At 45.6% G+C, this 26,123-nt stretch overlaps 1 protein-coding gene across 1 annotated transcript in view; it reads right to left on the reverse strand.

Moving 5' to 3' along the window:
* The window catches only part of SLC24A3 (solute carrier family 24 member 3), a 646,438-nt gene extending 620,782 nt beyond the window's left edge, over positions 1-25,656 (reverse strand). The window contains exon 1 of the mRNA XM_030194674.1: positions 24,468-25,656. Within this exon, the coding sequence (XP_030050534.1) occupies positions 24,468-24,666 (199 nt within the window). The 5' untranslated portion in view covers positions 24,667-25,656. The remainder of the gene's footprint in view (positions 1-24,467) is intronic.
* Between the last annotated feature and the right edge of the window lie 467 nt (positions 25,657-26,123).

A 26,123-nucleotide genomic window follows, 5' to 3' on the forward strand; every position in this document is an offset into this window, starting at 1 on the left:
ATGTGCAACACTTTCCTTTCACCTGCTCAAGGAGACTGTCTGCAGTCGATGGCATGTGTTTTACTTTGACCCCTCATCATCCCTTGAATGTCGCTGCAGTATGCTTGGTTTTTATGATTGATTTTCTCCTATATTTTTATGTAGTTCCTTTCTTTCTTTTATGAAGTAAATCGCTTTGATTTACTTCATAAAAAAGGCGATTTAATTAAATTTAAATAAATATAAACAAACCCATTTGGAGACACTGTCCCCAAGAATCACCTTTCAGCAACAAGAAAAAAAACAGCTCTTAAACATGCAAGAATTTCTTTCTGGCACATGTGCAGAAATACATGCTTTTCTCCTAGTTGCTACAAATCACTATAAAGAGTGTTAGAAATCTTTCTGAAGTTTGGATATCAATAAATCAGCATCAATCACATTAATCCAAACATACTTATACTCATGCTTAATAAACATCAGCCATGTGAGTAATGCTAATTTTTCACCGTGTTTAACTGTTTTTGATTGACCATCAGAAGTGATACATCCTCTACTAGTTACAGCATGAGCCTCAGAAAATGGAAATTATGGATAGCATGAAGGACTCAATCAGGCAGACTCCCTCTGAATGCTAGGAGCCACAGCAGAAGACCTCTGGCAACCACATACATCAATTCCAGCAGCATCTACACTGCATAGACATCTGCCTTCTGCACTTTTAATGTAATTTTATTTTCTTTTATTTCTTATATACTTCCTGCCATTGGAGCCAACTTTTCAAAATGATTGGGGGTGCTGATTTATTTTTTTTTACAGGTGGTGCATTCCTCCTCCCCCTCCCCCTCTCCCTGCCCCCTCCCCCTGTCCCCTTGTCCCCCTCCCTCTCCCCCTCCCGTCCCCCTCCCTCCGAGTTACAGGCCCCTCCTCCCTCCAAGTTCCAGTCCCTCCCAGTTCCAGGCCCCCTCCCTTCCTCCCTTCGAGTTCCAGGCCCCCTCCCTCCCCTCTCTCTCTCTCCTTTCCCTCCCTCCCTCCTTCCCTTCGAGTTCCAGGGCCCCCCTCTCTCCGAGTTCCAGGGCCCCCTCCCTCCCTCTGAGTTCCAGGGTTCCCCCTCCGAGTTCCAGGGTCATCCCCCCTGCCCCCTCTGAGTTCCAGGGTCCCTCCAAGTTTCAAGGTCCCCCTCCCTCCCTCCCTCCCGAGTTCCAAGGCCCCCTCCTCCCTCCCTCCCTCCCTTCGAGTTCCAGGCCCCCCCCTCCGAATTTTAAAAGTTATCATCTTACCTCGTCAGGGTCACAGCGGCAGCAGCGGTGAAAAGTGTGCAGGCTCGGCGCTTAGTTCAGTCTTCCCTTCTCAGGGCAGGACTAGAGCTGAGAGAGAGAAGGGTAGACTGAACTAAGCGCTGAGCCTGCACGCTTTTCACCGCTGCTGCTGCCGTAACCCTGACGAGGTAAGATGATGACTTTTAAAATTCAGAGGAAGGGGGCCTGGAACTCAAAGGAAGGGAGGGAGGAGGGACGAAGGGAACTTCCAGTGGGTGAAATATTGGGGGTGCTCGAGCACCCACAGCACCCACGGAGTCGGCGCCTATGTTGCCTGCAGGATCAAAAGGTATGAAAGCAATGGAGACTTAAGTGACTTGCCCAAGATCACAAGGAGTTGTGGTAGGATTTGAAGCAGGCTCCACTGGTTCTCAGCCCGCTGCTCTTCTATAGAGGGAGCAGGAAGCCAAGAATGAGAAGGTCTACTGATAATAAAGAACTGAGGGGGCCAGATATGGGAAAGACTCCAAGAGGAAAATGTACACAGATTAAAACAGTGGAGTGGAGAAGTGAAACAGAAAGCAGCAGAAGAAGAGAGAAGGGAGAACAAGAGGTGAAACTCATTTCTGCCATGCAGCAGTGTCAATTGTGACTCTAGGAAGCAGTACTGAAAATGTGAAAGCTGTGGGTGACCCAACAATACAACATATACCTCATCTTGCAGGGTCAAAAAAGTTATAGAGATGGTGCACAAAATTCACAGCTCATAATACTGTATGGTCTGCATATGTCTGTCTTTTGACCAGTGGCATAGCCAAACATATTTTGGGTGAGCCCTTCCAACTCCCACCTACCCTCCCCAGTTCAGCATTTCCTCTATCCTTTCCAACTCCCCTTGCCCCCAAGGACCGGCATCTGACCCTGGCTCCGTCCTCATCCTCGTCCTCCCCCTCCCCACCCAGTGTACCTCAGAAGCACCCCAGTGGCAACAACGATTCATCTTCGCTGCCTACGCCAGCCTCTACAGGCTTCCCTCTGCCCCGGCCTGTCCTTGCTGATGTCACTTCCTGTTTCTTCACTATGGGACATTGCAGAGGGAAACCTGTGGGGGCCGGCGCAGGCAGCGAAGATGAATCACTACAGCTGCTGGGACACCTCTGAGGTACACTGGGGAAGAACAGGGGAATTCAGACAGGAAAAAGATGCCGGACTGCTGACAGAGGAGAGAGGAGTGAAGCTACTGTGATGTATGAGACACCCTCCTGGTCTCCCTGTTGTCTCTTCATATCTTATTGCCATGTAAATACTATAAGAAGGGAGAGTAATTTTACCTGGATAGCTAGCTGTGCATCACTGGAAGGCTTGCAGCAGAACAGGGACAAGTATAATTACAAAGACGGCAGATATCCCCATGTTCTAAACCCTTCCCAGTAGTGCTTAGTAAGGTCTTTCTTAGGACAGACACAGAACCCTGGTATGGTCTCAGGAAGGGAGGTGCTCCACACCGGTAGTGCTTTCCTGCAGGGAAAGGAGTCAGTCCTGAGGGACATGCGAGGAATTAGATCTAGCCCTTTGCTCCTGACTCAGTAAGCAGTATACCCTAGGAGCCAGAGCGAGGCTTGGAAACAGGTGGGGCTGTTTCTCTTGGGAAGACGCCAAGGTAAAAAGCCTGCTGTGACCAGGACAGGGGAAGAAAAAGGAGGACAGCAACCTGTCTGAGGGCAGAAGGAACCTTCCTCACAGAGAACCGGCTGCAGGGAGTAAACGGGCTACCTAATCCAGGGCACAAAGGACCCTAAATTTAATGCAATGCCTGGTTAGTGAGGGAAGGGGAAAGAATGGGTGCCCAGTCCTCCCTGGGAAAATGTTACAAACCTGCCTGAAGAGAGAGAGGGGGTCAGGGTCAGCCATGTGAAGTAGTCCTAGCCTGTGGCTGGAAGAAAGAATGGTTGTCCAGTCTTCACTGGGGAAATGTTACTGACCTATCTGAAGAGAGAGGGGGGGTCAGGGTCAGATATGTGAAGGGTGCAGAGATTGTTATTGAGCAGGCCAAGTCTATGGCTGGTATCAGGTGGAGAATTAACCTGGACAGAGAGAGAGGTTCATTAAGGGGCACAGCTTTAGGCTGTGTCCTGGAAACACTGACTCAGACTTATGAGAAACTTAGGAACCGTTATGGACTTAAAAATGCAAGCTGGGTTAGGGAAGAAAAGAGAAACCCTTCCTGTGCTGTTTTTGCATTAATTCTTTTGGGGTTGATTTTTCCTTGTCAGGGGGACTTGTGTTGAGTGTAGAAGACTGAACTTTGCTAATGGAATCTAATTCTTTATGTTTTGGAACCTGGTTGCTGTGTGAGTGTCTGAGATGGAGAGGTAGAAAACCTGGACCGGAGCTGGGTTAGGGGGATTTTTCCTGACCTCTTCCAGGGAAAGTGTAAGAGGGAACAGATCTGGTGACACAGACTGTGCCACAACCTGGTGGGAACATTAAACTATGCCCTTGCTTTTAACACAGATGTACATACATCTGATAAAGCTGGTAGTGTGAGGGAACTACTACAACAACCTGGCCTGACACAGGCAACAACGTGACTACTATTTGTAGATCTCCACCTGTTTTCTCCCTTTCTCTGAGAATCTGGGAGAGATGAAAACATTTTCATGTTTCCCTGGCTCTTTTACACAAGTCCACTTCAGCCACATTGCCTGCTCCACAGAGGCTGGTGTGCCTTCTAACATTTCTGTTACTGCAGTTGGGCCTTCTGTGGCCTTATGATTAGGGTAACACTATAACACTGAAGACCATCAGTTTGAAGCCATCCAGTTTATTGCAGGGGCATAGCCAGACCTCGGCAGGAGGTGGGTCCAGAGCCCAAGGTGGGGGGGCACATTTTAGCCCGCCTCCCCCAGCCACCAACCCTCCCCCGCCACTTTCGACCCCTGCAGCCGCCAGGTACCTTTGCTGGCGGTGGTCCTCAACCTCCTGCCAAACTTAGTCTTCTTCAGCGCCGGTCTCCGGCGCGATCGCTGATCTGTGCTGGGAATCCTGACTGACGTCCTGCATGCATATCCTGCACGTGGACGTGCATGCAGGACGTCAGTCAGGACTCACAGCACAGACCAGTGCTGAAGAAGACTAAAGGGCTGGTGGGGGTTGGCGACCCCCACCAGCAAAGATACCTGGCGGCGGCAGGGGAAGGGGGGTCCAAAGCGGCGAGGGGGATCGAAAGTAGAGGGGGCCAGGGCTAAATCTGTGGGGGCCCATGCCCCTGTGGCCCCACCTAGCTACGCCCCTGGTTTATTGGATCCTGAAGGAGTGCTGAGACAGGACCTGCTCCTGTATGTGAGGAATATGGGCTTGTAGGTATTGGCTGTTTGGGAAAATGTGTATCTTAAAACTTGGGATGAAGAGGGATTTGGGTTAACTATATAACTTTTGTGCCTGTTTAAAAATTATAAGGAATCCTAAAAGTTAAATGTCTTTGGGCTAGGGTTACATGGCTCCAGGTCATGGAGGACAGATTGAGCTAATCCAGTTTTTACTTCCATTGAAAGCACCGGATTGGCTTCATCTATCCTCCAAGACCTAGAGCTCTAGGGTACTCTACTTTGGGCCCAATATTTAAAAAAAAAAAAATCTGAGCTCCTAAATGTGTGACTATTTTCAGCCAAAGTTAGGATTCTGTTTCTGCTTAAAATTAATTTTATGTAGGGGCTTAAAAGTTATAAATTTAGGCCTGCGGCCTGCCATTCATTTGCCTAGATTTATGAGCCTAGTGCTGAAAATCAGTGCAAAGCTTATAAACTTTTTCCCCACCCTAAATCTTCCCCTGTTGCTGAACTTTTGTTATGCTCCTAAATTTAGGAGTTTACTGATTTTGAGTAGAAATGTAAGTACTCAGCCCTAGTACATTTTCAAAGAGGCCAATTTAGGAGTGTCTCTCAAATGGGCCCTTTCAGTAAGCTGCGGTAAAAAGTGGCCTGACCAGGCCCTTAAGCAGGTTTTCCCGTATGCTGAGGCTGTTTTTACCACAGCCAGAAAATGGCTGATTTTTTCATTTTCCCAAATAACTGTGCGCTGTTTCCATTAGCATGTGGCCATTACCCAAAATTAACGCGTGAGCCCTTACCATTACCTATTTTGTAGGATGTAAGTGCTCGCGTGCTTATCCCATGCTAATCTGTTAGCATGCGGTAAAGTGGCTACGTTAACTGATTCGCACTATCATGCCCACTCTCCACCCCCCAGGCATGCCCTCCTCTGAGAAAAATAAAGGAAAAATTTTTAGGGTGCTGTTTGCGCAAGTACGTTGGGCTTTTACTCCTTTGGCGCGTTCCATGGTAAGACATTTTAAATTGGGGTAAGCGCACGCTAGCGTTTACCACAGCTTAGTAAAAGGAGCCCAAAGTGAAGAGCATAAATCCTTTGAATGTCAGGCCTTTGTGTTTAGAACAATGAATTAAAATCCTTTTTTTTTTTTTTTATTTCATTTTTTTTTAAGAGTTTTGTACATTCAGAGTCTAGAATATATATAAAGGAATCATTAATACTATATCTTCCAGGAAGAGAGCTTGGCTTATTAAAGGTCCCAGATTTACAGGTAATTACACTGTTGGGTACAAGGCGCAGAACATTCAGTTAATATGCTTCCAACTTCTGGAACTCATTGCCAATGGATTTGACAAGAAGATCATTTATGAAAAGAATGAAAGCCTGCTTTTTTGATCAGACTTCCCCTAGGCAGGGAAGCCAACCAGCAGGGCAGATACAGTAATACTGTAACGAAAGCAAACAGAACATATAGTTACAACATGGGTCAACAACTCTATTTCATTCAAGACACAGTGATGAGGGTGTGACTTCTGGTTCAGCTATACACTAGGCAGGAATTTTTATGGCAAGGAGATTCAAAAGTATAGGACCAGATTCAGTAAATGGTGCTCAAAGTCAGGCGTTGGGAAAAGTCCGTTTATAGAATAGTGGCTAGTGCAGATTCCCACGCCCAAACTTAGGCCTGTTGAAACCTGGTGTAAATCTTGGTGCACAAGTTGGGTGCTCAACCTTGGTTCTCGAGCAGTGGCATAGCTACGTGGGGCCTGAGGGGGCCTGGGCCCCCGTAGATTCCAGCCTGGACCCCCCCTCCCGGCAAACCCGCCGCCGCCTACCTTCACTTTGGCTGGCGGGGACCCCACTCCCCGCCAGCCGATGTCCTCTCCATCCTGCTCCTGCTGTTGCATGCAATGCTGACATCCTGCACATTGTACGTGCGACGTCAGACTCAGAGAACAGAACTCTGTTCTCTGAGTCTGACGTCCTGCACGTACAACGTGCAGGACGTCAGCAATGCATGCAACAAGAGCAGGAGCAGGATGGAGAGGACGTCGGCTGACGGGGAGTGGGGTCCCCCGCCAGCAAAAGTGAAGGTAGGCGGCAGCGGGGGGGGGGGTCGGAAAAGACGAGGGGGGTGGCAATGACGCCGGGGGGGGGGGGTGGCGCTGGGGGGAGGGCTAAAATGTGCCCCCTCCCCTCGGGCTTTGGACCCCCCTCCCACAGAAGTCTGGCTAAGCCCCTGTTCTCGAGGCTCGCAACCCAGTCAAGTTTTCAGGATTTCCCCAGTGAATATGCATGAGATCTATCTGCATGCACTGCCTCCATTTTATGCAAATAGATCTCATACATATTCATTAACCCACACCTTAGAGTGAAATTCTCTATCCTGTTATGATCAATACACTCCTATATCTACTGATAACAGCGCAACAAATTTTTAAATACAACTAATATACTCAAAAAATTTTTGTATTACTTAATACACTGCAATGCACAATGCCCTATCCAAGATTCCATTCATACCTAACGGGTGTTCAAGCTGACGTATGCCACAATGAGGTAAAGAAAGTGGAGTATAAGTTTGAGTTTGTAAATTGTTTAGTTGGTTTGCAGTTGTGAAATGTTAATATGTGCAGTTCCAAGTGACCATGGTTTTTTTGTTGTATAGATCAAGCCCCCGAGGACGCCGTATGGCGAAACACGTTGGGCACAAGATCTAGAGGGCGAGTGTATACACATTGAATTGCAACAGTTGAAGATCTACATGGTTAACCCCTGAGCGGGGAAGAAATTAGTGCACACGGAGCTGAGACACAGTTGGAGTTATTACTACTTGTTTAGCGCTAAGGCGCTTCGGTGAAACAATGTCTGCTAGAGCTTTTGGCACTGTTTGATGCTGTCTACAGCTATCCGTGTTTAGGCAGCACTGTTGAGCGGACACGCTGAACTTTTCAAAATTACAGGATAAGTGAATTTTGCTTTTCCTTTAGGAGAGACGCACAGACTGATTTTTGTGTAATTGGTTCAGCATCGGAAGAACTTTTTGAGAATGGACAGTTACTACGTTAGCAGTGCTTATTCAGTTTTCTAAAGCACTGGAAGCATACATAAAGACTGTTATAGCATAGTTACAGCGTGTATTAGTAAGGTCTTTGTGTTTTTTGAACTTTTACATTTGATATATTTCAGCGGGTACCGTTTAACAGTGTTATATTTTGTAGTATGATTGTGAGAGTGGTTGGTATGAATGGAATCTTGGATAGGGCATTGTGCATTGCAGTGTATTAAGTAATAATAAAAAAGTTTTGAGTATATTAGTTGTATTTAAAAATTTGTTGCGCTGTTATCAGTAGATATAGGAATGCATATTCATTAGGGAAATCCTGAAAACCCGACTGAATTTTGACCCTCGAGCTCAGTCAGGTTTTCAGGATTTCCCTAATGAATATGCAGGAGATCTATTTGCATACAATGGAGGCAGTGCATGCAAAGAGATATCATGCACGTTCATTGGGAAAATTCTGAAAAACCAACTGGGTTGTGGCCCTCAAGGATTCACATTAAGCAGCCCTGCCCCTATTATTCAATAGGGTGTACTATTTGCTGAATAATATACACTATCAATAAATGCCTTATTGAAAACAGTCCACACTACTGTACATGGTGTGCACTACTGAACAATAGGATGCACTATTTAGGGGGAAAGTTATCAACATGGGGCTATTTTAGCATAGGGTCTCATCGCATAAAATTGGATCCTGTGCTAAAATAACTTGGTTTGCCAAGCTGCGGCAAAAGGGGGCCTGTGCTGGCATTGGCGCATGTTTTTCACACATGCTGAGGCCACCTATTACCGCAGCGGGTAAAAGGGAAGTATTTCTTTCCTGCAGGAAATGGCCAGGCGGCAAGTAAGGCACTTGCCTTATGGCCATTTCGGGGGGGGGAGGGGAAGCCCTTACCGCCACCCATTGAAGTGGCGGTAGGGGCTCCCGTGCTAACGGCACTGCCCGATTACCACTGGGTACACTCTGGTGCAACAAAAATAAATATATAATAACATATTTTTGTAGCACTGGATATGATGGTGCGCTAGGGGTGGGAAGTACCGCCGGGCTGCTGCGGTAGTCCGGCAGTACTTCCTGTTTAGCGAACGGTAAGCCCGCATTTGGCTTACCGACGCTTAGTAAAAGGGGCCCCCACTTTGTAAAATAACCTGACTTATCAGTAGCCCTTGACAACTTCCCCCCTTAATGTTTAGGACTAGGGTTCAGTAAATACTGCCCAAATTTGTGCACTGAAAAAAATGTGCACCAAGCACTGTTCTATAAATGGTGCTCTGAGTTGGGTGCCGTTTATAGAATAGCATGTAATGCTAGGATCTGCACCCAACTGAAACCTGGTATAAATCCTTGCACATAAATTATGTGTAATTCCCCCAAATTCTATAATAGTGTATGCATCTTTAGTGAATTCCTCTGACCCTCCCATGCCCCTCCCGTGGCCAAATCCTCTTTTCAGTTGCATGTTACAATATTTACATGCACATCTTTACAGAATAGTGCTTATCAAGATGCGTGCACAAATCCTAATTGGAGCCAATTAACTGCAATAATTGGCTGTTAGCGTCCAATTATTACTAGTTATTGGCTCATTAATCAATTAAATTTCACGCACATTGGAGAAAGTGACATCAGCCTCAGGAATGGCAGCCTAGCTTGAGACTTCCAGGCAAATCCCTCTTAAAAAGCTATATAATCAGGGCTTTTTTTGAGGGGGTACTTGGGGGTACTGAGTACCGGCACCTTTTCCATTGTCTGCTAAAATTGACCCATGGAGCCCAAGTTTTAATGAAAGAACTCAGGCTCTATACCCCAATTCTGCCTTGTCATAGATTCTGTGACTGGTTGCAGGGGGCCTGGCTATTGTGGGCTGGATTCCTCAGTGATCACCCCACCCCTGAAGGGTGGCCTAGCATTTGAGTACCAGCACCTTTTTTGCTAGTAAAAATGCACTGTATACAATTATCCTCCTAAGGACCACATGAACCACACTCTTACTAGTTAGAGAGGTTTGGGATCACCTGGTATGAGTCTTCCACAGTAAGATGATGAACATTTCCGGCTTCACTTAGCACCATGCAGCTTCAGCCGGGAGATAAGATGGCGTTTGATGCATCGCAGCTGCCAAAAATGCAGACTCTGGACCTGTTTGCGGCAAGAGAGGGCTCTGCTCAGCAGACTGGAGTGTCCTTATAAGGAAATACAGGGTTGGCTCAGGAAAATTAAATCGGACCTCAAGGCGGTCCAAACAGACATAGAGGGGCATAATTGAATGAAAACGCCTATCTCCATGGGCGTTTATCTCCGAGAACGGGTCCGTGAAGGGGCGGACCGAACCGTATTTTGGGAAAAAATAGACGCCCATGTTTTATTCAACAATGTGTGAGCTGGGCGTTTTTGTTTTTCAGCGATAATGGAAAATGAAAGCGCCCAGCTCAAAAACGAATAAATCCAAGACATTTATTCGTGGGGGGGCCAGGATTCGTAGTGCACTGGTCCCCCTCACATGCCAGGACATCAACCGGGCACCCTAGGGGGCACTTTTACAAAACCAAAAAAAAAGGTAAAAGAGCTCCCAGGTGCATAGCACCCTTCCCTTGTGTGTTGAGCCCCCCAAATCCCCCTCACAACCCACTGCCCACAAGTCTACACCATTACTATAGCCCTAAGGGGTGAAGGGGGGCACCTACATGTGGGTACAGTGGGTTTGGGGGGGTTGGACGACTAATAAGCATTAAGCAGCACAATTGTAACAGGTAGGGGGTTGGGCCTGGGTCCACCTGCCTGAAGTCCACTGCACCCCCTAACAACTCCTCCAGTGACCTGCATACTGCTGTCAGGGAGCTGGGTATGACATTTGAGGGTGAAAATAAAAAGTTGTGAAACATCATTTTTTGTGGTGGGAGGGGGTTAGTGACCACTGGGGGAGTCAGGGGAGGTCATCCCCGATTCCCTCCAGTGGTCATCTGGTCATTTAGGGCACTTTTTGGGGCCTTATTCGTGAAAAAACAGGGTCCAGGAAAAGTGTCCTAAATTCTAGCTAAAAACGCATACTTTTTTCCCATTATCGGTGAAATGCGCCCATCTTTGTTCGGCAGATAACCACGCCCCAGTTCCGCCTTCTCCACACCTCTGACACGCCCCCATCAACTTTGTCCGCATCCGCGACGGAGTGCAGTTGAAAACGTCCAAAAATCGGCTTTCGATTATACCGCTTTATTCGTTTTTGTGAGATAAACGTCCATCTCCCGATTTAGGTCGGAACTTGGGCGTTTTTCTCGTTCGATTATAAGCAGGATAGCCATGCTGGGGACTGAACTGAGGGACCAAAATTACTAACTTGGGCCATCACGTGGAGGATTCAGAGCAGCCAATAGAGGAACATACTGAGGCGCTGTGGAGCCTAGACAAGCAGATGCAAGATGTATGCCCAACTAAGCAATTGCTACTGGAAAAAAATGGAGGACTTGAAAAATAGAAGCAGAAGGTATAACCCGCGCTTTTGTGGAGTACCCAAGATGCCTACGTATGCAGACTGTGAGAGTGTGGTGCAGCATATAGCAGGTGCTCTGCTGGATCAATCGTTCACTGATGACTGTTCAGACGTCAACTCTACCCCTCGTCTCTTACTCATCAACAACTGCCACTTCCCTAAACATTAGACCAGCATTTCCCAAACTGTGAGCCGCAGCAACCTCTCTGGAGTGCCGTGGCAAATCCCAACTTCCCTCCCGCTTGGACCGCTACTGCACAGAGCAGCGCAGCAGCGGCAGAAAAAAAAAAGCAAGTGCACGACTGCAGCAGCCTTCAAGTGTGTACTATCTGTTCTGCCGATCCTCTGCCCCCGGTGCTGGAAGTTGATGTCACTGGGGGCAGAGGACCAGCAAAGCCAACAGCACATACCTGAAGGCTGCTGCGGCCCTGCACTTGATTTTTTTTTTTATTTGTCGCAGCCAATGGGGACAGGGAGTAGACGGCATTTGGGACTCGGAGGCGACTGCTAAGGAGGTTGAATGAAAACAGGAGACGGGATGAAGTCATAAAATTGAAGCCAATAGATCAGTAGTCTCTGTTTCCATTCCCATTCAAAAAAAAAAAAAAAGTAAGCAAACCTATGAGCTGCTGCATCCGAGTTGTCATTCTTTATTGTTGGTGGCATTTTTTAATTTAATCTCACTTTTATTTTTTAACATGCTGGCTTGTGCAGCATACAGATGTACAAAGAGGAAGTATAATAATGGAATAACTTTTCATTGGTAGATTAGTAATTTGTTATAAATCATAATCAGTGTGTTATTTGGAGGGACTGGTTATAGGGACACCCTAGCACTGATATATTTGTGCAGATAAAAAGATGGAGACCTGTGTGGCCGGGGGGGGGGGGAGACCTATGTGGCCTGGGGGGCACGGAGGTTGGGGGGTGCCGTGAAAATTGCACGAACATGAAGGGTGCTGTGAACTGAAAAAGTTTGGGAACCACTGCGTTAAACCCTGTCTCTCCCATTCCCCCCCCCCCCCCAAGACTTCACAAACACTGCCATCCCTATGTTCCAATATTTAAAAAAAAAAACCCTCTCCTATCACAGTACGGTTAAACTATTTTTACTACAATGCTGTCTGCTGAATGTCTTTCATTGTTACACTGTAGACAAGTGAACTGCTCATTGTTATTATGTAAGATCTACCAAGCCAGTAGTCTGCTGATACCCGTTACATAGTTAATCATATTCATTGCCCTTGTTACTAATGTAAGATTTGTCAAGCCTGTTGTTTGCTGTTACTTGTGACACAGTTGTAGTGACTACTCCTGTTACAATGTAAGCCACATTGAACCAAACTTGTTTTGGATAATTGGGATATAAGACCAAATAAATGGAAATGGAAAAATTAGTGTGTGGGACTTGCAAGCAATTAATGTGGGAGCACTTACTGTTTCCTATTTAGGAAGTTCTAAGTTCTCCTGCATTAAGTACCCGTTATCCAATGAGCTAATCAGAACATGTTGGCTGGATAATAGTTTAATAGAACTTGATATACCACCTTTCAAATGTTATCAAGGAGGTTTACAATAAAACTTATAAAAAAGATAGAAAGGAACGCCATAAAATAATAGAAAAGGATCCACTCAACAAGATCACACACACCTCCCACATCACTATAAAGGGAAATTCAAATACCCTACATACTACAGATTAGTACCCAATGTCCTGTCACAGGCCTTATGCAAACACCTTCAGAAAAAAATAAGACTTTAATTTCCCTTAAATTGTTTAAATGATTTCTCCAGTCTCAGCTCCAAAAGTTAATTGATTCCACAGCGCTGGAGTCTTCCAGAAAAAAAACAACTTTCCCTTGTCACCTTTAACCTTGCCTGACAATTCCCTGGGACTGCAAGCAGGTTAGAAGCTCCTGACCTTAAAGTCCCAAATAAACACGGTTGAACCAAAGGCACCATATAAACACCAGCCCCGTCATACAAAACTTTGGGCTTCTTTTACAAAGCCGTGATAGTGATTCCCCCGCAGCAAATGATAGGAAATGAAATCTGATGTTCAAAATGCAATAACCCTGGCATGATCATTTCCTGCCTATGCCACATGCCCTCCTGAAAAAAAAAAAATAATGTGTGATGAGAATGAGCAAACAGGTATATTACCGCAAAATGTTTTAACACATTTTGTGGTAATCTTTTTTTTGGCATGCTACTCACATGTTACTTTAGTATAAGGGCCTCTATGTTCCTTGATCTTGATAATCCGATGTTTTAGGTCATTTTCACTTTACTACTACTACTATTTAGCATTTCTATAGCGCTACAAGGCATACGCAGTGCTGCACAAACATAAAAGAAAGACAGTCCCTGCTCAAAGAGCTTACAATCTAATAGACAAAAAATAAAGTAAGCAAATCAAATCAAATAATGTGTACAGGAAGGAGGAGAGGAGGGTAGGTGGAGGCAAGTGGTTACGAGTCAAAAGCAATGTTAAAGAGGTGGGCTTTCAGTTTAGATTTAAAGGTGGCCAAGGAAGGGGCAAGACGTAGGGGCTCAGGAAGTTTATTCCAGGTATAAGGTGCAGCGAGACAGAAGGCGCGAAGTCTGGATTTGGCAGTAGTGGAGAAGGGAACAGATAAGAAGGATTTATCCATGGAGCGGAGTGCACGGGAAGGGGTGTAGGGAAGGACAAGTGTGGACAGATACTGGGGAGCAGCAGAGTGAGAACATTTATAGGTTAGTAGAAGAAGTTTGAACAGGATGCGAAAACGGATAGGGAGCCAGTGAAGCGACTTGAGGAGAGGGGTAGTATGAGTAAAGCGACCCTGGCGGAAGACGAGACGGGCAGCAGAGTTTTGAACTGATTGGAGAGGGGAGAGGTGACTAAGTGGGAGGCCAGCAAGAAGCAGATTGCAGTAGTCTAAACGAGAGGTGACAAGGGTGTGGATGAGGGTTTTGGTAGAGTGCTCGGAAAGAAAGGGGCGAATTTTACGGTTGTTGTAAAGAAAGAAACGACAGGTCTTGGCAGTCTGCTGGATGTGAGCAGAGAAGGAGAGAGAAGAGTCAAAGATGACCCCAAGGTTTCGAGCTGAGGAGACAGGGAGAATGAGAGAGCCATCAACAGAAATAGAAAACGGGGGGAGTGGGGAGGTGGGTTTGGGGGGAAAAATTAGAAGCTCGGTTTTGGTCATGTTTAATTTCAGGTGGCACTGAGACATCCAGACAGCAATGTCAGACAAGCACACTGAAACTTTGGTTTGGATGCAAGGTGAGATATCAGGGGTAGAAAGGTAGATTTGGGAGTCATCAGCATAGAGATGGTAGGAAAAGCCATGGGATGAGATTAATGAACCAAGGGAAGAAGTGTAGATAGAAAAGAGGAGGGGACCAAGAACAGAACCCTGAGGTACGCCGACAGGCAGAGGGATAGAAGTAGAAGAGGATCCACCAGAGTGAACACTGAAGGTGCGGAGGGAGAGGTAGGAAGAGAACCAGGAAAGGACAGAGCCCTGGAATCCAAGTGAGGACAGGATATCGAGGAGTATGCTATGATCGACAGTGTCAAAAGCTGTGGAAAGATCAAGAAGAATGAGGATGGAATAGAGACCTCTGGATTTAGCCAGTAATAGGTCATTGGAGACTTTAGTAAAAGCAGTTTCGGTTGAGTGGAGAGGGCGAAAACCAGATTGTAGTGGGTCAAGAATAGCATGTGAGGAGAGAAAATCAAGGCAGTGGCGCTGAACAGCACGCTCAAGTAATTTGGAGAGAAAAGGGAGGAGGGAGATGGGTCGGTAATTAGAGGGACAAGTAGGGTCGAGTGAAGGCTTCTTAAGGAGAGGTGTGATCACAGCATGTTTAAAGGCAGTAGGGACAGTTGCAGTGGAAAGTGAGAGGTTGAGAATGTGACAGATAAAAGGAATAAGAGCAGGTGAGATGGCATTAAGAAGGTGGGTGGGAATGGGATCAGAGGAACAGGTGGTACATTTTAAGGAAGAAAGGAGAAGTGTAGTTTCCTCTATAGTAACTTCAGGAAAGGAGGAAAAAGAATGAGGGGAAGGACAGAGAGGGGAATGGACTAGTGGAGGGAGAGGTGGCGAGGTAGAGAATTCAAGGTTTATCTTTTGAACCTTGTCGTGAAAGAATTCAGCAAGGGTCTGAGGAGCTAATGAAGGGGGAGTTGGGGGAGGGAGCACCTTGAGGAGAGAGTTCAATGTGGTGAAGAGAAGTCGAGGGTTAGAGCCAAGAGAGTTGGTCAGTTGGATATAATAATCCTGTTTGGCACGTAAAAGAGCAGATTGGAAGGAGGTCAGCATGAACTTAAAGTGTAAGAAATCAGCAAGGGCCCCGAGATTTCCGCCAGAGGCGTTCGGCTGAGCGAGTACAGGAACGTAGGTAGCGGATATTAGAAGTCAGCCAAGGTTGGGGTTTTGTACGCCTTATAGGGCGGGTCATCAAAGGTGCAAGAGTGTCTAAGGCAAAGGATAGAGTATTGTTGTAAGAAGAAACAGCCTCGTTGACAGACGTGGATGGTGCCACTGTAGAGAGGAGGTTTGAAACGTGGGAGGATAGAGATGAAGGGTCAATATCATGAAGATTCCTAGATAAATTAGATAAGATAGGACGGGACTGGGAGGGAGGAGATTTAAGTGTGAAAGTTATAAGATGGTGATCAGAGAGGGGAAGATCAGAGGCAAGGAAACTAGAGGGTGAACAGTTGGAGGAGAAGATGAGATCAAGACAGTGACCATTTTGATGAGTGGGGGAGGTGGAGCATAGTTGGAGATTAAAGGAGGATGTTAAAGCGAGTAACTTGGAAATATAAGAGTTGGAAGGATCATTAGCAGGAATATTAAAGTCACCAAGGATGAGACAGGGGGAGGAAGGATCATGGAAGAAGGCAAGCCAGGCATCAAAGTCACTGAGAAAGGATGAAAGGGACTTATCGGGGGGACAATAAATGACCGCTATTCGAAGAGGCAGAGGAGAGAAAAGGCGGATACTTTCAGCAATAAAGTAAATGCACACTTTACACCATCCTTGAAGCAGGTGTGAATTTTTGCATATGAATTTGTGCGCAGTTTATAAAGACATACTAGCCATTGAGCCCGTTAAAATGGGCTAGTTTGGGGTTTTAGCAAGGCCCCCTCCCCTCGCCGCTGCCCCCCCCCCCCCCCCCCCCCAAGGTCACCGCTACCTCTGCACCCGGCCCGGGCCCTCTCTTCGGTACTGAACTTACATCGACGAAACACAGGCAGCACGCAGATCAGCTGAGCTCCCATCAGCCTTCCTTCTCTGCCTGTGTCCCGCAATACATCAATACATCAATATAAATGCTCATGTTGGACATAACCTAACCTACTCTTCCCCTTGACCCCCAATATGTCTATCAAATCTGATCATTAGCCTGTCTTAACCTCACTTTGTATCTGTTCTTGCCGGTATTGGCGACTGCCACTACTGCACTATGAAAGCCACATTGGGCCTGCAAATAGGTGGGAAAATGTGGGATACAAATGCAACAAATAAATAAATAAAATATAGAATTAGGGGGATAACTTATAGTATTCTATAGGTTATGGACTAGATTCTATATATGGCGCCTGCAAAATCCACATGGTAAAAAAAATATGCATAGGCGTATTCTCTAAAGTATGCCAAATTTTATAGAGTTGGCTTAGATTTCTACACGGTATATATAAAATATAGGCCATGTTTTACTTGGCATAAATCCCAATGCATTATAGTATTCTCGGTCCTATTTACTTATTTATATATTTATTTATTTGTTACATTTGTATCCCACATTTTCCCACCTATTTGTAGGCTCAATGTGGCTTACATAGTACCGAAGAGGCGTTTGCAGACTCCGGTGAGAACAAATACAAAGTGATGTGGTAAGATAAAGTTCATATGGCATGGCCACATTGAGAAAACGTACATCGGAAGAGTTATGTCCACTACGTACTTAAGTTTTGTTGTGTTGCAGGGATCAGGCATTTACATTGGATCGGTGGGGTATGCCTTTTTGAACAGGTTAGTTTTTAGTGATTTCCAGAAGTTTAGGTGGTCGTACATCATTTTCAAGGCTTTTGGTAGTGCGTTCCACAATTGTGTGCTTATGTAGGAAAAGGTGGATGCGTAAGTTGATTTATATTTAAGTCCTTTGCAGCTTGGGTAGTGCAAATTTAGATATGATCATGTTGATTCTGATGTGTTTCTAGTTGGTAAGTCGATCAAGTCTGTCATGTATCCCGGGGCTTCACCGTAGATAATTTTGTGGACCAGGGTGCAGATTTTGAAGGCAATGTGTTCTTTGCTTAGGAGCCAGTGTAGTTTTTCATGGAGGGGCTTTGCACTTTCAAATCTGTGATAAAACCAGAAACCTCAGTTCCCTTCATAACTCAGTGTATAACAATTTTACTGTCACTGTCCTACACTATGAATGTTAACAGTGAAACTCCTCAAATTTTCAGACCATATTAAAAGCAGAGCGGAATGTTTTGCTTGCCTTAGTTTATATTATTATACAATATCTGAATGTCCTGCTTTTTAATTTGTGGCTGTATTTTCTGTAGGTAGGTATGTATCTTTTAGGATCAAACAGTAGGACCTGATTCATAGACTACAATCACATTGATTGATAATCTAGAAAACAGTGTAACACCTACTAGCGACCAATGCTGGTATCAGAGTGATTCTGTGCCTGTCAGGTCAGTGGTAAAGTCCCCTCAAAACAGCTGCCAAATTGCAGCCAGCTGGGGCTTCAGCCTTCCACTCCAGTTGCAATAGGGAAAGGGAACCAAGTTCAGAAAGGCTCCAGAGTAGTGACAAATGGTTCCAGGTCAGTGACCTGCCATGCTCTAGCTCAAATTACCACTGCTGTCACTCAGCTGTGAGAGCTAAGTTAAAGTAGTATACTGATACCTGCAGAAATTAGAAATGCCTGGTTGTATGTCATCTACTGACCTGCAAAATATATGGACTTAGGGGGATACATAGGGAGCCGAGGAGCAGGAGACCAAACGTCAAAGGTCTTCATAACCCAAAGAACCAGCTTGCAAGAAAACTGGCCAGAGTGATGCAGGCTGGTGAATCCAATCATTTCCTGATGCAGGCAATTGAACACTGTGGGATACAATTGTGCTCACTTCCTTAAGTCTCAGTGGTCACAGGGCAGGCAGGCACTTCAATTACCGGCAGGAGAGAAAAATAAAATGCTGCATTCAAAATCTGTCAATCACGTTCAAACATATACTGGTTGCCAAGTCTTGGCTAATCATGAGTATGAATGTGGTTGTCTCTAGGGCCAGAAACATTCAGGAAAAGCAATACTCTTGATTAGACAGGCAATACATCAGCATATTCACTCTCTCTCTTTCTCCATCTGTGTATGTGGATATCAGAACATGGATTTAAATGGAAAAGGTACAGCTGAGATTTTTCACAACACAAATGCACATTACTGTTCTACGGTGGTTCCCAAACCTGGTCCTAGAGCCAACTCAGCCAGTCAGGTTTTCAGGGTATCCACAATGAATATTCATGAGAGAGATTTGCATACACTGCTTCCACTGCATGCAAATCTCTCTCATGAATATTCATTGTGGATATCCTGAAAACCTGACTGGCAGGGGTGCCTCCAGGACCAGATTTGGGAATCACTGCTATACAATGGTAGAATGGATTTGCTATATATGCAAAACATCTGTGATATAAATATCTCTTTGTACCAACATGAAAAGAGAGACAAATGTTTTCAACAGACTGGCAGTCTAAGTAGTATTATGCAGTTCTTAAACATGCAAAAACAATTCACCACCTATTGGGCAGGTAACTTCTTCACAGGCAGGTACAAAACACATTTATGGCAATTATACTTTATAGACAGGAGTAATAGAAACTGGCAGTTTATATGGAGCTAATAGCAGGGTCTTGTTACTAAGCTGTGGTAAAAAATGACGTATAGCAACCTTCCTGTACTGTGTTTACCCTGCATTTCCTCAGGTGGGGGTCATAAGAGCTCAGACCCTCCGTATTGTCTGTTTTAGCCTTCTTATAAATAATACTTCAGGAATGTATGGGGTTGTGATCCCTTGGGTGTTGGGGGGGTCCTATTCTTTTATACTTGGCTAATTTTTTAACTTAGGGTGGGTGGGAGGGGAGGATCAGTAGCTTTTTATGGGAAAAGATTGATGAGGAGGTGTCTCTTGTTCCTAGCCTTGGTTGCTGATTTTTCAGCACTGTATCGCTTTGTTGTTCATTTGTACTGTCATCAATAAAAATTGTTCAACCTTAAAAATGGCCTTAGCAAGCCCTTACACGGGTTTTCCCACATGCTAAGGCTATTTTTATCACAGTGGTAAAATGACCAATTTTCCTTTTTTTTTGTCTTTTGCATTAATGGCTTTGCTCTAATGTTCACACAATAAAGATCTTCCACTTTCACAACAAATCAGAAAACCATTCACACAAGACGGTATCTTCAGACCATCAGAGGCAGTACTCCGCAGTTTATTGGTGCAGTACTAATTTCCACCTTTTCTCGTCATTGGTCCATTTTTTTTCTAAATATACTTGAAAACACTTCATAAATTCTTGAACTTGCAAGACATATGTACTTATCTTAATCAGTGGTTCCAGGGGACTTAAAATCCAGCACTGCCTACGAGGGGCATAGCCAGATGGCCAATTTTGGGTGGGCCTGAGCCCAAGGTGGGTGGGCATGGAATTCACTCCCCCCCCCCCCGGTACCCCTCCAGTTTGCTCCTCTTGCCACCCCTCCCTGCCCACAAACCCCAAATATTAAATACTTGAGCTGGTGGGGATCCCCAAACCCTTCCAGCTGAAGAGTTCCTCCTCCTCCTCCTCGAGCAGCTAGCTCTCTTCCAAATGGCAGCCAGCAGAACTTGCCTCAAACTGATGCTGCTGCCAGCAGGCCATGCATGCTCAGTGCTTTTGCATGTACGAAAACTGAGCATGTGCAGAAGTGTCGGTCTCAGCGTCAGCTCAAGGCAAGTAATGCTGGCTGACATTTGGAATAGCACTGGCTGCCCAAGGAGAGAAAATCTTCAGTTGGCAAGATTTAGGGATCCCCACCAGCCACAGCAAGAATGTCACAATTTTGGGTGGGCCTGAGTCCAAAGTGGGTGGGCCCTGGCCCACCTGTGGCTACGCCACTGCTGCCTACACATCTCAAGGGGCAATACACCAACACGTGTTTTGCTTTTGCTCATTCAAGGCAGTTCTGAGACTAAAAGGGGCTTGCCTTAAAAAGCAGAAGCGAAACACTTGTCGGTGTACTGCCCTTTGAGATGTGTAGGCAGTGCCTGTAGCATAGCCATGGGTGGGCCTGGGTCCATCCACTTTGGGTTCTGGCCCACCCAAAGTTTGTACTTCTTTAGTGTGGCTGGCAGGGATTCACAAGTTCCATCAACCAAGGACCTCCTCACTGAACGGACTCTTAAAACTTGATCTGCCAGAAGTAGTGTCCTCGTGCTGCCGCTGCTAACCCCCATCCCCTGCACATGCTCAGTTTCTGCACATGAGCAAAACTGAGAATGCATGGAGGCCAGCAGTGGCACAAGCAACACAGAAGGACACTTCTGGAGGCAGACCAAGGTTAGTGAGAAGGAGGTCTTTGGTTGGTGAGGCTTGCAGATCCCCCGCCAGCTCAGGTATTTCTATGAGTTGGGGGGGGGTGCTAGGGAGGAGGTGAGAGTGAAGAAATATTGGGCCCACCAACTTTACTTTCAGGCCCACCCTAAATCGGTCATCTGGCTACGCCACTGGGCAGTGCTGGATTTTAAGTCCCATGAAACTACTGATTAGGGTAAGTACAGATATCTTGCAAGTTCAAGAATTTATGAACTGTTTTCAAGTATATGCAGAAAAAAATTGACCCAAGACGAGAAAAGGTGGAAACTACTAATGCATCAGTAAATAAGCTGCGGAGTACCACCTCTGATGGTCCGAAGATACCTTATTGTGTGAATGGTTTTCTGATTTATTGTAAGAGCGGTAAATCTTTATTGTGCGCTTTAGTCCTTAATACTTGCTGTATCTAAAACTTTTTGAAATTATATTGGGCTCTTTTTTTACCATTATGCTGTAATGTTGCCATTAGCACACGGCCATTAAAAAATTACCATGTTAGCCCGTATCGACACCTATTTTGTAAACAATAAGGGCTCCTGCAGTAATTCTGTGCTAATCAGTTAGTGTGCGGAAATATAAATGCACTAATTAGTGCAGAAATGCTCACTCTATTCCCCCAGACATGCCTCCTCTGTGTAAAAATTACAAAATATTTTAGCGCGGTTTGAGCGTGCCAGTTTGGCATTTACTGCAGGACACCTGAGAACATCCCACTGTATACCATTTTAAGCTGCAGCAAGCGGGTGCTAGCGGTTACCGCACCTTAGTAAAAGGACCCCACAGCACATCCTAAGGCTAATGTGCATTATTTTACTGCAATGGGACCTACCCCCAGTTTACTAAGCCACGCTGGCAGCTGCCCCGCAGCAATGTTGACACAGTCCTTCAAAGGGGTCCTTTTACCAAGCTGCAGTAAAAAGGGCCCTGTGGTAGCGACTGGGGCTATTTTTGCAGCGTGTCAGGGCCCTCTTTACTTCGCGGGTAAAAAGCCCCTAAAAAAGACATGGCCACGCGGTAAGATTATTCTTACCGTGTCGCCATGCGGGGAGGAGCACTTACCACCGGGTTAGCTTTTGCGCTAGAAATTATGGAATTATTTTCTGTAGTGCCGGAAATGGCACAAGCTCGAGGCGGAACTACTGCCGGCAGCAGTTCCGGGTTGCCACGTGGCAACCTTTTAGTAAAAGGGCCCCCAAGATGAATGGGTTGTGTTGGCATTAGCGCACGGCGGCCACTAGCACGGCTTAGTAAACGGGAGGGGGGAGGCTAGTTAATAGAAACATGTTAATAGGGAATCAAAACGTGTTTCACATGGACACGGATGTGTGTTAACTTCATCTGGTCAGCGCTCTCTGCTTTCTGTTGCAGCCAGTATGTATCTCAGTGACAATGGCTCTCCTCCTCAGTGGAGGAGTGGCCTAGTGGTTAGAGCACTGGTCTTGCAATCCAGAGGTGGCTGGTTCAAATCCCACTGCTGTTCCTTGGGAGCTTGGGCAAGGTACAAACTTAGGTTGTCAGCCCTCCTGGGTCTCACTCCAGTGCCTTGTTGGGAGCTGTTCCAGCCACTCTGATACATCTCAGCATCTGGATTTCCACAGTCCATTTCAGACTCTTTTCCTGTTCCTTCTACCCTCTCTACTGTCATTGTATTGTTTCATCAGTTCATTGTAGGCCGCTTTGAGGCTGCTTTCAGTGGTATAAAGTGGGGTATATATGTTCTGCATAAATAAAACAGAGAAATATCCACTAGTGCTGGGCAGACTTATACGGTCCGTGCCGGGGCTGGTGGTTGGGAAGCGGGGATAGTGCTGGACAGACTTGTACGGTCTGTGCCAGAGCCGGTGGTTGGGAGGCAGGGTTGGTGGTTGGGAGGTGGGGATAGTGCTGGCCAGACTTATATGGTCTGTGCCCTGAAGAAGACAGTACAAATAAAAAAGTAGCACATATGAATTTATCTTCTTGGGCAGACTGGATGGACCGTGCAGGTCTTTTTCTGCCATCATCTACTATGTTACTATGTACCTGAATGTAACTCACCTTGCGCTACTACTGAAAAAGGTGTAAGCAAAATCTAAATAAATAAAATCAATACCCAGCTGACTAGTGTTAAACTGATAGTGGAATCCCTGATGGGAAGAGCACATCCAGCCTGCTTCAAAAGCCAGTAACCTGCATGCACACACAAATTTTGCTTTCATAACATATTTCAGTAAAAGATATCCAGGCACAATACAGGGCACTTCTGGTGGTCTTTCTCAGCAGGTGTTCAAAGCCTTTATAGCGCTTTGCATTTCCAGACAAAACTGATTAAAAACAGCAATGAAAGATTTTCTAATTCTCTTCCGACTTGTCTTGTTCTCTAGCGTTTGATATTGTGAAAGAAACTGGATGCCAACCAGGCTCAGAGAAGGAAGCACAGATCCCATGCAACGCACCTCTTTTGATCTTTACCCACACGAGAAGTATCATCTCGTAACTAAGCTCTGGCAATTCTTCACCCAGGAAGAGACGAATAGTATGACAGCGGGGGGGGGGGGGGGGGGGGGGGGGAGAGGCTAACTTCAAGGTGTGCAGAAAAGGTAGCGACAAAGATAACACAAGATCTGAAATGTATAAAAGTAGACTGTGACATCTGAATAGCAGAATAATATTTTTAAAGAGAACAATCTCGCTTAAGAAAAGAGCCAATTTCCGGGGGATAAGTAACTTCTGAATATGTCCAACAAAAAAAAGTGATACATTCTCTCTTTGCCAGACACATCGTCAAAGATCCCACCCACCGATGTATTCAATGGCAACCGAACTCTCTTGCCCACTATTCCAGCAGATCATAATTTGCCACACAGGAATCAACTTTTCAGAATGACTGGGGCTGCTAAACCCAACCCAGATGACTTTTCCCTGGACGCAGGCCAGTACCTGCGAGCCTTAGAAAAAAATATTGCACAGGAATTCCAGTTATTCACAGAACGTATTCATGCCATATGTAAAACAGTTGTACCCCGCCTGGGGTCAGGCGCCCGGGTATGGCTCTCTTTCTCACCCAACTAAACTTTTAAAACTCATCTGCAAAGGTGCAGGCAAGTGAGAACGGAATTACAGCTCGAATCCCCTCTCCGGTACGGTTCTCCAAGCCAAAAGGCTGGCATGCTACAAAGCTTTCAGGTGATGATCCATTCTCTAGCAATGAACTGTTGCTGCAAGCATGCATCGCTTAACAACTGCGTGAGTCAAATCCACTGGAACGGTGATGGGAAGTCAGTGCTTTAGTTGCAAACAAAAAAGGAAATGCACATTCTCCAGCCTAGAAAGTCCTTGCAAAGCTCCCAGGGGTGATCAGGAAAAGATAAGAACGAAACAGCAGCTCCCCCAACCCTGCAACCGTGCTCTGACTCACTCGATTTCTATACTTCCTTAATAGTTCATAATTTGCTGCTGAATTAACAGTCGAACGGCTCTTTGCAAACTGATAAAAGAACGACGCCTGAAAACCTCCAAGAAAGTCACCGGTGGCTACCACCAGCAGCCCCTAGGAGCGCTTAAGGTGCCCAGGTCAATATGGGGCTACTTGGGCATCCCGGGACCTTGCAAAGCAACTATATTCTTTGAAGAACCACATAATCAAAACTAGTAAAAAAAAAAAAGCCAAAAGTGACCCTAAAATGCATGCTGGAGGAGTAGGGGAAAACTCACCGGAGTGCTCAGACCACTTTGCCAGAGAGGAGACGATCAACGTGAGACAGCCCATGGCACAGATCTGCCCCAGGAACAGCGGCTTCCTCTTCCTCGAAGCACCCTTCCAGCGCTGCCTCGTTTCGAGCATCCTTCGCCGGCCGAAGAACCGCTGATCGACTGCAACACGCAGGTTCGCCTGCTCCGGTGCAACATCCATGGGATCGCAAGCACAGCGCGGGCGTCCGGATTACTACTTTGCAAACTGGAGCGGGGGGAGCCAGCTGCAGCCCAAAACTACGCGCAAACTGTTTCAAATGCAAAGCAATGAGCTCCGCGCGCGGTGCTTTTCTTGGAAAGTCAGGCGCTTCTTGGCTGCCCCTTTCTCTTCTGCGGAGCTGGCAATGTCCTAATCCATCTTATATGTGGTTAGGAAGCTCTCGGCGGAGTTTGTTATTATTTCGCTGGAGCGCAACAGCAGCAGCAGCGCGATGTGCCATTGATGGACTGAAGGAGACTGAACTGCAGTCCTTCCTTGCAAGGACTGTGGCTTCTGAGCACCAGCTTGATGCATCCACCATGCAGCTGTCTGATCCCAGAGCCCCAGAGGAGGAGGAGGAGGAGGAGGAAGAGGGAGCGACAGGCTCTCTCACCCACACATGCACAAAACCGAAAGGAGCCCGAGAGCAGAGGTTGCAGGCGGAACTTGCCGAGCTCCTACGAAGAGCTTTGCCCTGCCAGTTCTGGACTGCCTTGGTGTTAACCCTTCCATTGCTGAGGTGCTGGTACCTTCGTGGCGCAGAAGAAATGTCTGTGTTTTGCAACAGCTGTTGTTATTATTTTTTTTTAATTACGACTTTCTTTTTACGTCCTCTAAACAAGTTGTATTTTTTTTTCATCATCACATAAACTTTTCATGGGTTGAAACCTGATGGTAGTATCTGGTCGTATGACCAACGTATTGCACAATAAGTATGATTGCATGCTGGTTTCCTATGTAAGCATTCCAGTTCTAATTCAGAAAATAGAGGCTTGCTTATATCAGAGGAGAAAATTACATGCACCTAAACTAAGTTCTATGCATAATAAATGTTTATAAAAACAATTACAAATATCGTGCACCTGTTAAGCAATGTGAATTGTTTTTGGCTATGTAAGAAATTACTACCTTAGAATGAATGAATAAAATCATCTATATAGCACCATTAAGTTAATGAATGCCTTGATAAAAATAATAAATCCTACAGAGCGTTTAAACATGGATAAACAGAGCTTTGCAGTCATATAAACTCATTAGATAGATGCATAATTATGAGCTGTACCAAGGCTGGATTTCTGGACTGTTGTCATGCTGAAAGGTTTAAGTCTTGCTGAACAAACAGGGTGAGTTTAATTTGGTATGGAATCTTATATTCTACTCTTTCAATCAAAGATTCTTTTATGTTATAATGTCATCAGTGACTTGAAAAATTAAGAAGATAATCTGTTAATCATTTTAATTCAGCAGGTAGCGCCCTACAAATTCCAGGCACAGCTCCTGTGAATTAATGTTTAAGTGACAATGTCCAGATCCAATTGAAAAAGTGACTGAAAGCGAAAACACAAAATTTTAAATCTAATCCTTAATTCTAAGAGAAGCCAATATAAACAAAAATAATAATGGGGTCACTACTTAAA

The sequence above is a fragment of the Microcaecilia unicolor genome, chromosome 3 (assembly GCF_901765095.1).
Source record: "Microcaecilia unicolor chromosome 3, aMicUni1.1, whole genome shotgun sequence".
In the NCBI taxonomy this organism is placed as follows: Eukaryota; Metazoa; Chordata; class Amphibia; order Gymnophiona; family Siphonopidae; genus Microcaecilia; species Microcaecilia unicolor.